General features: G+C 41.8%; 1 protein-coding gene across 12 annotated transcripts in view; it reads left to right on the top strand.

Annotated features, from left to right (window-relative positions):
• PARD3 (par-3 family cell polarity regulator) overlaps nt 1–13,996 on the top strand; it is a 613,817-nt gene that overhangs the window by 345,812 nt on the left and 254,009 nt on the right. For all 12 annotated transcript variants that reach the window (XM_056519476.1, XM_056519478.1, XM_056519469.1 and 9 more), the window contains one exon: nt 4,083–4,272. In XM_056519476.1, the coding sequence (XP_056375451.1) occupies nt 4,083–4,272 (190 nt within the window). The remainder of the gene's footprint in view (nt 1–4,082; nt 4,273–13,996) is intronic.

Here is a 13,996-nt window from a genome sequence, read left to right as displayed (position 1 = left end):
AAAGGGGTACTCCGGTGAAAACCTTTTTTCTTTTAAATCAACTGGTGCCAGAAAGTTAAACATATTTGTAAATTACTTCTATTAAAAAATCTTAACCCTTCCAGTACTTATTAGCTGCTGAATGCTACAGAGGAAATTCCTTTCTTTTTGGAACACTGATGACATCACGAACACAGTGCTCTCTGCTGACATCTCTGTCCATTTTAGCAACCATGCATAGCAGATGTATGCTAAGGGCAGCATGGTGGCTCAGTGGTTAGCACTGCTGCCTTTCAGTGCTGGGGCCTTGGGTTCAAATCCCACTAAGGACAACAATAAATAAAGAGTTATTATTATTATTATAATGATGTCAGCAAAGAGCACTGTGCTCATGATGTCATCAGAGAGAATTCCAAAAAGAAAAGAATTTCCTCTGTCGTATTCAGCAGCTAATAAGTACTGGAAGGATTAAGATTTTTTAATAGAAGTAATTCACAAATATGTTTAACTTTCTGGCACCAGTTGATTTAAAAGAAAAAAGGTTTTCACCGGAGTACCCCTTTAAGTATAATAGTAGCATAGTAGCATTTTAGTGTAATAAAAAAAAAGCTATAGGGGCATCATACTCGTATCATCATGCTCTCTTGTTAAAGGGGTGCCAGAAAGTTAAACAGATTTGTAAATTACTTCTAGTAAAAAGTTTTAATCCCTCCAGTACTTATCAGCTGCTGTATACTACAGAGGAAGTTATTTTCTAACTGAATTTCTTTTCTGTCTGACCACAGTGCTCTCTGCTGACACCTCTGCCCATGTCAGGAACTGTCCAGAGCAGGATAGGTTTGCTATGGGGATTTGCTCTGGACAGTTTCTGACATGGACAGAGGTGTCAGCAGAGAGCACTGTGGTCAGACAGAAAAGAAATTCAAAAAGAAAAGAACTTTATCTGTAATATGCAGCAGCTGATAAGTACTGGAAGAATTAAAGTTCTTAAATAGAAGTAATTAACAAATCTGTTTAACTTTCTGGCACCAGTTGATTTAAAAAAAAAAAAAATTCTTTCCACTGGAGAACCCCTCTAAAGGAACAGGTTTTATTTAGGAAAGCAATGTTTTGTCCATTCAGTGTTGTGTTGTTTTGCAGTATTACACATTTAAGGGGATATTACTTTTTGTCTTATTTCACATCTCAACCTCTCCAACGGCTCCCGATATATGATCCATTTATTTTGAGTTGTCTTAGCAGTGCCTTTGATGCAGGCCCTTTCCTTCTAATGGACTAGAATTATTTTAAATGTATTTATTATACAACATTCTCTGAGGCCTCGTTCACAAGGCAGAATTTCAGAGAGAAATCCTGTAGAAAAATTCAGTTGCAGCAGAATCCCATTGTTTTCATTGGGATTTGGCCGCTCCGTGACGCTTTAATTCAGATTTCATCCTCCGCATTGAGAATTGACATGTCAGTGCTCATAAATGCATTGCTGTCTGAGATGGCGCTGCTCAGAGTGGTCCTAGTGCCGGCATGTTCAGCTGGTGCTTGCTGTCTGCCTGGAATTTTTCTTGACGGGCATTCCACCGTGTGAACATATCCTAAGACTTGAGTTCCCTTCATCACTTGTATTTTGGTTCATTCTTTTATTTTCTAGATTGCAGGGAAGAGAGCATGGAACTATAGCGAGCAATGTGGCCTAATCATAGATGACTAGACACAGTGCCCTACATTTAGTAGTGGCTGTACTTGGTATTGCAGCTGACCAAGCAGTGAACAGGCCACAGTGCTTTTAGGCTAGGTTAACACTACAGAATTTCCGGCCAGGCAAAATATGGCTTGAGATTCCGAGTGCACCCAATGTCGACTGAATCAGTTGGCGATAAGACCGCATGGACATTGCAGTCCTCATAGACGGCGATGTCTAATGCATCATGGATTCCACCTAAAGAATGAACAAGCTTGTTTTTTGTGTGTACACACTGTGCAGCGGAATCCCATTGCGTGCAATGGGATTTTGCTGCAGGGGAATTTTCGAGTGGAATTCTGCTTTGAAATTACTTAGTGTGTACCTAGCCTTACAAACACTGCAGATCTTTCAATCTGCTGATCAGGAGGTGTGCCGAAACTTATACCCCCACCAGTCTGATGTTGATAGCCTTTCCAAAGATGATGATTTAAAAAATGATAGGCTTCAGGCTTTCTGGCACAGTCGGCAGCACTGTTTTTTTTATCATCAAAAAACACTAGACAAAATGAAGGACCTTATTTAAGGAGCTTTCCTGGAGCGAAACATTGATAGCCCATCCTTGAGACAGGCCATCTTTGTTAGATCAATGGGGGTCTGATCCGAATGAAGTGACTGGAATGGGATCCAACAACAATGTCCGCAATGGCTGCAATGGCTGCCTGTAGAGATGAGACTTTATGCCAACAAGGAGACTCCACTAACCAAACATTGGTTCATGCAGATAGGGCATAAATGTGAAAAATCTAAAAAATCTAAAGTCAGAGGTATGTCAGGATTAACCTTTTTTTTTTTTTTTTAACTGATCCATCTCATGATTCATGCCTCAATAACAATATTTAATACATGCATTGATAGAAAAACTGACGTGTTTTTTTATTATTACATCACAACTCATAGACCATAAACAAATGAAAATGTCATTAAAAAAAGCTGATGTTATGCTTCAATTTTCACCCATAAATCCCCTTGTCCAAGTGTATCCCTGTGTGTATCAGTAGTTGATAAATGCCTATTTACACAATAATGTTTCACCTGGACTGTTAAAGCAATAAAACATATCTCCAGGGTTAGATGTTTTATTTTTTTTATTTCTCCAGGCACAAGGCCAACCTTCATTTTTATGATAACCCATCACACCGCCAACGTCTCCTGACTCTTCTGATCTATATCAATAATAGTTTATTCTAGCAGAAGCCTTTTATTGTGTAACGTCATCATTAGCGGTAACAGTATTCTTCTCTATAAAGATCACATTAAAATCATTGCATTAGGTATCAAGGGAGGTGTAAGAATGTAATGATAATAACACTTGTCTAATTTAGGTTGATGACTCCATCTCTAATAATAAAATTCAGAAAGGGGAGTTTACTGGGAAACCATTCACGGCACACATGGCGTTGGTCATAGTGGTAATATGGGTCCAAGGTGAAGCAAAGAAAGCTTGGTGTTCATGTTGGTCGGAAATTCATGCCCCTTTTTATGTAGAAGGAAAATATGAGTGTGTTGTTTTTTTCTTGTTTTCCAGCACTTAACCTTGGTGTCCGTCTACAGTTGAAAAAGTCCCATTGATGGCCATAAGAACCTCATACCACCGCTGATATAGCCAACCCCTAACAAATAGGATTTGTTGTGCTTCTGTACCAACCACATGACTTGGACTCTTAGGCTAGGTTTACATTGCCATTGTGCTCCGTCTCTTTGAGTCCGTTCAGCTCTGACACCAGTTGGAGCACAACTGACCCCACCGGGTCCCAACAGGACTTGAATGAGATCTATCAGGGATCTGGTTCACGTCACTATTTTTTGTCCCCACTAAACTCCTGTCGCTTCGAGGACTTGCCAACGGAGTTTTATATAACAGAGCCTGATGGCAATGTAAATGAAGCCGCTACAATTGCTTGTTATGTGCGACTTTATTATATATGATAGCAATTTCACTGAGTTGTACAGATCATTTTTCACATCCGATGGATTACCTATTAGGGCTCACAAAACTATATTCCTATATAATACATATGTAGGCACTTTTCATATAGAGCCAAGTGGTAGGTCCCCCTACCAGAAGTCTATGCAGAGAAAGGTTAGATCTCCCCGCTGGCTGGGGAATGAGGCACTTTCCTGGCTAATAACTGGTGACTTTTTTTCATGACAAAAATGCATAAAAGATTCCATCTATTGACCCCATAGCTACATTGCAAACCACTGAAATGTATTACAGCATCGCATTTATCTGAAGGCAGAACTATGTAGGCTGTGACATACCTTTTGCTGTTTGCTCACAGTAAATTCCAATGCGTAGAAGAAGCTTTAGAGTTTTCGATCTGTAGTTGCTATTGATATAATGCGTTGTTTGTTCTCTGTGCAGGTAAATATCAGCTTTCTCCGACAGTGAACATGCCTCACGATGACACTGTGATCATTGAAGATGACCGGGCCCTAACGCTGCCTTCTCAGCTCTCCGACCAGTCATCTTCCAGCTCTCACGATGACATGGGATGCGTAACGGACTCTGCCGGAGCCTGGTCCAAAACCGTTACTAGTGAATCTACAGAGAGGTGGGTATTGTCTAATATAAAGACTAATACATTTATCTCTGAGACATCTGGTAGAAAAAAAAAAAGGAAATGTATATATAAATATATACACATACACACATTTATTTATATATATATATATATATATATATATATATATATATATATACACACACACACACACTATCAAGTCAAAAGCATTTCTAAGCACATAAGCTCTGCATCACAGTTCGAATATGGCTAATCCAAACGAATATATATATATATTTGTTTGGATTAACCATATTAGACCAGTGATGCAGAGCTTATGTGCTTAGCTTATGTGCATATATATATATATATATATATATATATATATATATATATATATGATATATTAATAATATTATATACAGAATATACACACACACACAGGGGCCAAGTTCTGAAAAAAAAAAACATTTAAATGGGGGAACTCACCTAATAGATTTCCACTCAAGGGCTGGTCCTGCAGCACTAACATCAGAACTATTATTATTTTTTTTTCTTCTTTTTATATTTTCGGTTTCTTTAAAAATGTGAAAATTTGTTGTATGGATATGATGCTATAATATCTATTTGACTTCATAAAAAAAAAAAAAAATGTTGAAGGGAACGGTTATCCTACTATGAAAAAAGTGCAGGAACTCAGTCCCCACGCTTTCCTGCAGGACTTGAGCCCTATATATGTATTTATTTATTTTTTTCATATCACATTTTGGTTAAGAAACTTAAAGAACAGTCAATATATATGTGTTATTTTTTCCCACAGCAGTTCACAAAAGTATGTAATTTTGATTTATTCCTATCTTTACTACATCATCTGCCACTGGGTAAAAAGCCCCAAGTGTAACAAACCACTAATTATTAATGATGGAGGTTGTAGTATTGCAAATTGCCTATAGACTCCACTTAGTCTTACAGGTTTGCACGGCTTTTACAGCATAATGATACCCAAAGAGATGATCTTCGACATGAATTTGATAATTATTAGACAGTCTTGAAGACTCCAGTCCTCCACGTGTAATTGGGGAATTATGCATTAATTTGCAAGCCTAGTAATTATGTACATCAATAAGCAAAATAAAGCTCTCGGTGGAGCCTCCTCCTAAGGCTGTAGTGATAATGAACCCAAGACGGGAGAATTATTATCTGCCGCTTCTGCAGATAGGTCTTCTCCTGAGTTTTCCTTTGAGTAGATCAGCAAGATTGTGGAGAAATGAGTGAAGCATTGTTCTTTCCCCTATACTGCTCCGCTCAGCTCTTCTAGGAACAGCTGTATGTGGGTAGTTTCCTCCTGTTCAGCCATAATAATTTGTATACTCCATAAGAAAGCATAGTCGCGCTGTAGGCGTAAAGGGGTACTCCCGTGGAAAACTTTTTTTTTTTTTTAATCAACTGGTGCCAGAAAGTTAAACAGATTTGTAAATTACTTCTATTAAAAAATCTTAATCCTTCCAGTACTTTTTAGGGGCTATATACTACAGAGGAAATGCTTTACTTTTTAGATTTCTCTTATGACATGACCACAGTGCTCTCTGCTGACCTCTGCTGGCCATTTTAGGAACTGTCCAGAGCAGCATATGTTTGCTATGGGGATGTTCTCATGCTCTGGACAGTTCCTAAAATGGACAGCAGAGATCAGCAGAGAGCACTGTGGTCATGTCATCAGAGAAATCTAAAAAGTAAAGCATTTCTTCTGTAGTATATAGCCCCTAAAAAGTACTGGAAGGATTAAGATTTTTTATTAGAAGTAATTTACAAATCTGTTTAACTTTCTGGCACCAGTTGATAAAAAGAAGAAAAAAAAAGTTTTCCACGGGAGTACCCCTTTAAGTGGTTGTCACCAGGTTGAAGGTGCTATGTTGCTTTCTTTTTTTGTCTTCAGGCCCTAAACAGGTTGCAAACAAATCCTTTGCTACCTGGTTCTGCAGCCCATCTGCACCCCAAAGCAGTGTTTACTGCAGAACTTTCTGCGTGGAATCTGTTACCTTAGAGCAGTGTTTTCCAACCAGGGTGCCTGCAGCTGTTGCAAAACTACAACTCCAAGCATGCCCGGACAGCCGAAGGCTGTCCGGGCATGCTGGGATTTGTAGTTTTGCAAAAGCTGGAGGCACTCTGGTTGGAAAACACTGCTCTAAAGTAACAGATTCCCCGCGAAAGTTCTGCAGTAAAGCTTCATTGAAATACACAGCAACAAATCTTCACCATATTGTTGCAATTTTTAAGGAAATAGGGGAAAAAATCATTTGGATTGAAGTTTGCAATGGTGTATTTTGATCTCCACGTAACCTGTAGCAAACTCTACACCATTGCATTTCATCGTAGATTTATTTAACCCCTTAAGGACCAAGGACGTACCGGTACGTCATTGGTCCTGCTCTTCTGATATAACGCGGGGTTACACAGTAACCCCGCGTCATATCATGGCGGGCCCGGCGTCATAGTGAAGCCGGGACCCGCCTCTAATAGCGCGCAGCGCCGATCGCGGCGCCGCGCGCTATTAACCCTTTAGCCGCGCGCTCAAAGCTGAGCCGCGCGGCTAAAAGTGAAAGTGAAAGTTCCCGGCTAGCTCAGTCGGGCTGTTCGGGATAGCCGCGGCTAATCGCGGCATCCCGAACAGCTGACAGGACAGCGGGAGGGCCCCTTCCTGCCTCCTCGCTGTCCGATCGCCGAATGACTGCTCAGTGCCTGAGATCCAGGCATGAGCAGTCATCTGGCAGAATCGTTGATCACTGGTTTCTTATGAGAAACCAGTGATCAACATAGAAGATCAGTGTGTGCAGTGTTATAGGTCCCTATGGGACCTATAACACTGCAAAAAAAAAGTGAAAAAAAAAGTGAATAAAGATCATTTAACTCCTCCCCTATTAAAAGTTTGAATCACCCCCCTTTTCCAATAAAAAAAAAAAACACAGTGTAAATAAAAATAAACATATGTGGTATCACCGCGTGCGGAAATGTCCGAATTATAAAAATATATCATTAATTAAACCGCTCGGTCAATGGCGTGCGCGCAAAAAAATTCCAAAGTCCAAAATAGTGCATTTTTGGTCACTTTTTATATCATTTAAAAATGAATAAAAAGTGATCAATAAGTCCTATCAATGCAAAAATGGTACCGTTAAAAACTTCAGATCACGGCGCAAAAAATGAGCCCTCATACCGCCCCATACACGGAAAAATAAAAAAGTTATAGGGGTCAGAAGATGACAATTTTAAACATATTAATTTTCCTGCATGTAGTTATGATTTTTTCCAAAAGTCCGACAAAATCAAACCTATATAAGTAGGGTATCATTTTAATCGTATGGACCTACAGAATACATATCAGGTGTCATTTTTACCGAAAAATGTACTACGTAGAAACGGAAGCCCCCAAAAGTTACAAAACAGCGTTTTTTTTTCAATTTTGTCGCACAATGATTTTTTTTCCCGCTTCACCATAGATTTTTGGGCAAAATGACTGACGTCATTACAACGTAGAATTGGTGGAGCAAAAAATAAGCCATCATATGGATTTTTAGGTGTAAATTTGAAAGAGTTATGATTTTTTAAAGGCAAGGAGCAAAAAACGAAAATGCAAAAACGGAAAAACCTCCGGTCCTTAAGGGGTTAAGTTTTTCACTTCCCAGTTTGACAGTACAAGGTATGTTTGTAATCTGCAACCACGGAGATACATACTGTAGAGCTACCTAGTTCTTGTATGCACAAAACAATAGAATCATTTGTAATCTAGGCTTTTTTATTTTAGTTTTATTGGGACAGTATAAATTGGTCATATTTTACAAAACTTGATATTTGTCAAAAGTTTTGATCAGCCTAGGATTGCAAGTGAAAGAGCAGAAGGAAGCAGTTGACTGTGCGCTTTGCTCCTCGACTCCCTGCAGTCTTGGTCCATTTGAAGTTGACGCCCCATAGACTCATAATGTAGCCCACATCCTGCAAGAGAGTGCTGCGAGAAAGGGAGTGAAGCGCACAGTTGTGCACTTCTTTCATCTCATTCTAGCGGTCGGTGTGGTCTGAACAATAGGAAACTATTGAGGTCACTGCTTTAAAGGGTACCTTTCATTTCAGGTGACTTTTCAGGCTAAGCTTACCTGTGTGTACATGAGAAGCAGCACTATTGTGCCTGTTATATAACTTGTATATGTTTATTTAATTTTTTTGTTTTATTTTTTTATTTTTATTTAATTGCAGATCTCTGCTCTGCAGGCTTCATTTATAATTTCCAGTTCTCCCTGAGCTGGTGGGTGGAGCTCCCCCATCTATAGTCTTGTATTGCTTATCTTGAAGACATGGGGCAAAGCTGAGCTGATTTTAAGAGTGTAATACAGTCTCACAGGAGAGGGGGAAGATGGAAAAAGCTTAATAACAGGAGAGGAAGCCTACCATATACTCGAGTATAAGCCGAGTTTTTCAGCACGGCTTATACTCGAGTGAACTCTCCGCCCCCAGTGGTCTTCAACCTGCGGACCGATGGCTGCCCGGGCTTGCTGGGAGTTGCTGGGAGTTGTAGTTTTGAAACATCTGGAGGTCCGCAGGTTGAAGACCACTGTATCAGACATTGACAAGCGGTGATGATGATGAAGGGGGGGGGGGGGGGCTGATGACATGTGGTGATGATAAGGGGAAGATGAAGGGGGGGGTGTGGGATGATGACAGGGGGATGATGAAGGGGGGGGGTGGGATGATAAGGGGATGATGAAGAGGGGGTGTGTGAAGATGACAAGGGGATGATGAAGGGGGGTGTGATGATGACAAGGGGATGATGAAGGGGGGGGGGGTGGGATGATGAAGGGGGGATGTGGATGATGAAGGGGGATGTGGATGATGAAGGGGGATGTGGGATGATGACAGGCGGTGATGATGAAGGGGGGATGATGATGAGGGTGTTAATGATGGGATTCTGGATGATGACAGGGGGGATGATGTATTTCCCACCCTAGGCTTATACTTGAGTCAATAACTTTTCCTGGGATTTTGGGGTGAAATTAGGGGCCTCGGCTTATATTCGGGTCGGCTTATACTCGAGTATATACGGTATATTACAGTTTCCTATTTTCGCTTGTGTTATTGATCTATGCAATTTGTTCTATTTTTAAAGGAGAGCTCCAGTCTAAATGATCGTATCTCCTATTCACATGATAGAGGATAAGTAGCTGATCGTGGGGGTCCGACCGCTGGGACCCCCTGCAATCTTGGGAACTGGACCCCAGTTGCATATTGTATTCCGGTTGTACTGGGTCTTATCTCCACTCCCATAGAAATAAATAGAGCGCATGTTATCTGCAGCACATGCTTCTCACTGAAAATCAGGTCCCATTCCCAGTGGTCGCACCCCCTGCGATCAGCTACTGATCCCCTATCAAGTGGAAAGGAAAATAAGTTAAAGGGGTACTCCGCTGCTCAGCATTTGGAACAAACTGTTCCGAACGCTGGAGGCGGCGCCGGGAGCTCGTGACATCATAAACCCGCCTCTTATTGACTTCACACCCCTCCCCCTGAATGCAAATCTATGGGAGGGGGCGTGGCAGCCATCACGCCCCATCCCATAGACTTGCATTGAGGGGGCGGGGCATGACTTAATTACCCCTTTAATTTAGGCTGGAGTTCTCACTTTTTTTGCAAACCCTTTTGTGGGATGTTTGCACAAAATAATGTATAAAGTAATGTTATTTATTTTAGCTATGAATATCAGATAGTACCGAGCCATTCAGGATATCAAGCAAACAAGAGGTAGTCTCGCGCAGCGATCTTATTGGTGTGTGAGTGTCACGGTTCCCGCTAACTATGAGCACCTCGATCTCTGGCAATATGTCTGTCCATGTACTACGTGGTCGGGCGTTTGCCAGGGATATAATCCTACATTTGTAAGACTTAGCACGGCTTCCCCCAGCAATAACAGCTGCTTGGCGGGTTTCGCGGAGCTGTTGGCAGCTAAATCTCAGTATGTGGTTGGCATAACCCAGGTTTAGTCTGTCATTATCTGCCAGGTGTATACTGTAAAGTGTCTCTCTCTGCATTTCAGCTGCTACTTTCCATTTAGCCTCAGACAATCCTTTTTACTTCATGAAGAATTCATTTTTTATGAGGTACATCTCTACCGTGACCCTGAAAAGGAGTTTTGTGAAGTGTAGCTCTAAAACCTTGAGTGATTTCTTTATAGACCTTAAGGTGGATGTTCTGCATTATGAGAATATATTGGGCAACGTCTTAAAATATGGTGCAGTGGGAGGATATGTTAGAGCTAGATTTAGCCATTTACTACGTTGTTAGGCTCGCTTTGTTAAAATGCATTTATCTTTGGATGGCTCCAGTATTTGTTTTTCCCCTATCTGACTTATACTGTGACCCAGGTTCCTTAATGGATGTTAAGATTACTGCAGTTCCTTTAATTCAAAGAGTCCTCAGTGCTATAAAAGCATATTAGTCATGGGGAAGTACTCGAAGAGCAAGGAAAATGTCCACTTGTTGGACGTACTAATGGCGATGTATTCCAGTCCACCTAAAACTATTGAATAGTTACTGACAAAGTCACAAAGTGTTTAACCAAGAAGAGATTGCGTTCTATTGAAGAAGAAAAAAAACAAAAAATCGGGAGAATTCTATTTTCTGGTATAGAGTTTGTTCCGGTTTGTGGTGAAACAGGCCTTTTATCTTTCTTGTGTAAAAAATGCCTTTTTTTTTTTTTGTAAACTTTTTTTTTTTTTTGCAAATAATTTCCTGCAAAGTGTTCTTATAAAATTGCCACTGACACTCCTAATAAAATCCACCACAAGTAATGGAAAACATCACAAAAAGGTTTTGTGGTGCATTTAATAAAAAATTTTCAGCTGATAAAATACATGTAAAAATGCCTAGAAAATCAATAGGAATGACACTAGCTTTCAGAGCTTAGTCCTTCTAATAACCACCACCGAATCCCTTAGCTGTATATAGGTTTATGATTAAAGGGGTATTCCAGGCAAAACCTTTTTTTATACATATCAACTGGCTCCGGAAAGTTAAACAGATTTGTAAATTACTTCTATTAAAAAATCTTAATCCTTCCAATAGTTATTAGCGTCTGAAGTTTTCTTTCTAACTGTTCAATGATGATGTCACATCCCGGGAGCTGTGCATGATGGGAGAATATCCCCATAGGAACTGCACAGCTCCCGGGACGTGAGTCATCAGAGAGCAGTTAGACAGAAAACAACAACTTAACTTCTGAAGCTCATAACTATTGGAAGGATTAAGATTTTTTAATAGAAGTAATTTACAAATCTGTTTAACTTTCCAGAGCCAGTTGATATATATAAAAAAAAGTTTGGCCCTGGAATACCCCTTTAACTCCAGAAGGGGTAAGGCCATTAATATCCAATTGATGGGGGTTCAAATCCTGGCACCCACTTGACTAAGCTTAATTAAGGGGTCTGGCACCCACTTGACTACCTCCCTCACTTTCTACCAGGCCCTTCTCCATATAATGGGTATATGCTCTTCCTAGTATTGCAGCCCCTTTAAAGAGGTGGAAAACAAATATTTTTTAATCAACTGGTGGCAGAAAGTTAAACAGATTTGTAAATTACTTCTAATAAATCATAATCCTTCAGCTGCTGTATGCTCCAGTGGAATTTTTTTTAGTCATTTTCTGTCTGACCACAGTGCTCTCTGCAGACACTTCTGTCCATGTCAGGAACTGTCCAGAGCAGGAGAGGTTTCCTGTGGGGATTTTCTCCTACTCTGGACAGTTCCTGACATGGACAGAGGTGTCAGCAGAGAGCACTGTGATCAGACTGGAAAGAACTACACAACGTCCTCTGTTGTATACAGCAGCTGAGAAGTACTGGAAGGATGAAGATTTTTAAATAGAAATAAATTACAAATCTGTTTAACTTTCTGCCACCAGTTGATTAAAAAGTACTTGTTTTCCACCAGAGTACCCCTTTAATGTGAGTGGGACAAGCTGCAATACCACATGTAGCCAATACCCTGTGTATGGAGCTGTGTTTGTTAGGAAGTGAAGACCCTACAATGTTCACTGGTATACAGCGGCCCCTTCACTGATATACAATCAGCTGATAAGCAGGAGTGCCCCCAGTCAGACCCCATCTTATCAGTTAATGATGGCCTATTTTGTAAATACCGTATATACTCGAGTATAGGCCGAGTTTTTCAGCACGATTTTTCGTGCTGAAAACACCCCCCTCGGCTTATACTCGAGTGAACTCCCCCACCCGCAGTGGTCTTCAACCTGCGGACCTCCAGAGGTTTCAAAACTACAACTCACAGCAAGCCCGGGCAGCCATCGGCTGTCCGGGCTTGCTGGGAGTTGTAGTTTTGAAACCTCCGGAGGTCCGCAGGTTGAAGACCACTGCGGCCTTCAACATCATCCAGCCCCCTCTCACCCCCTTTAGTTCTGAGTACTCACCTCCGCTCGGCGCTGGTCCGGTCCTGCAGGACTGTCCGGTGAGGAGGTAGTCCGGTGGGATACTGGTTCCGGGCTGCTATCTTCACCGGGGAGGCCTCTTCTAAGCGCTTCGGGCCCGGCCTCAGAATAGTCACGTTGCCGTGACAACGACGCAGAGGTGCGTTCATTGCCAACGTAATTCTGCGTCATTGCCAAGGCAACGGCTCTATTCCGGGCCGGAAGCGCGGAGAAGAGGCGCCCCCGGTGAAGATAGCAGCCCGGACCACCTCCCCACCGGACCACCTCCTCACCGGACAGTCCTGCAGGACCGGACCAGCGCCGAGCGGAGGTGAGTACTCAGAACTAAAGGGGGTGAGAGGGGGGCTGGATGATGTTGAAGGCCGCAGTGGTCTTCAACCTGCGGACCTCCGGAGGTTTCAAAACTACAACTCCCAGCAAGCCCGGACAGCCGATGGCTGCCCGGGCTTGCTGGGAGTTGTAGTTTTGAAACCTCTGGAGGTCCGCAGGTTGAAGACCACTGAGGGCGAATGATGAGAAGAGGATGATGAAGGGGGGGTGTGGGGATGATGAAGGGGGGGGGGGGGGGTGGGATGATAAGGGGATGATGAAGGGGGGATGTGTGGGATGATAAGGGGATGATGAAGGGGGGATGTGTGGGATGATAAGGGGATGATGAAGGGGGGATGTGTGGGATGATAAGGGGATGATGAAGGGGGGATGTGTGGGATGATAAGGGGATGATGAAGGGGGGATGTGTGGGATGATAAGGGGATGATGAAGGGGGGATGTGTGGGATGATAAGGGGATGATGAAGGGGGGATGTGTGGGATGATGACAAGGGGATGATGATGAGGATGTTAATGACGGGTCTGGATGATGACAGGGGGGGATGAGGTATTTCCCACCCTAGGCTTATACTCGAGTCAATAACTTTTCCTGGGATTTTGGGTTAAAATTAGGGGTCTCGGCTTATACTCGGGTCGGCTTATACTCGAGTATATACGGTAGTTTGTCAGTATTATAGTCCTTCAGTTTATTTCTTAGGTAAATAAAGTGTATTATGGTTCATATATGTTATGTGTTAAAAAAAAAATCAACCATAAAGAATAAACTGAGGTTTCATAGACGGATTGATCCAATTTTCTGCAGTCAGTGGGTTGAGACAGACAAAACAGAACGGAGCCACATGTTCTGCACAACCTCTTGCTCAGAACCAAAGACTCGGAGCATTCACCATGGACAAAAGGGGGTTATCCAAACAAGCCTGGCAGCTGTTGTGAATCACTGAAGGAAATGTATGCTGTCCGGCAT

Source organism: Hyla sarda, chromosome 5 (genome assembly GCF_029499605.1).
Source record: "Hyla sarda isolate aHylSar1 chromosome 5, aHylSar1.hap1, whole genome shotgun sequence".
Lineage (NCBI taxonomy): Eukaryota > Metazoa > Chordata > Amphibia > Anura > Hylidae > Hyla > Hyla sarda.
Note: the sequence above shows the minus strand (reverse complement) of the source record. Positions and strands in the feature narration are given on the sequence as shown.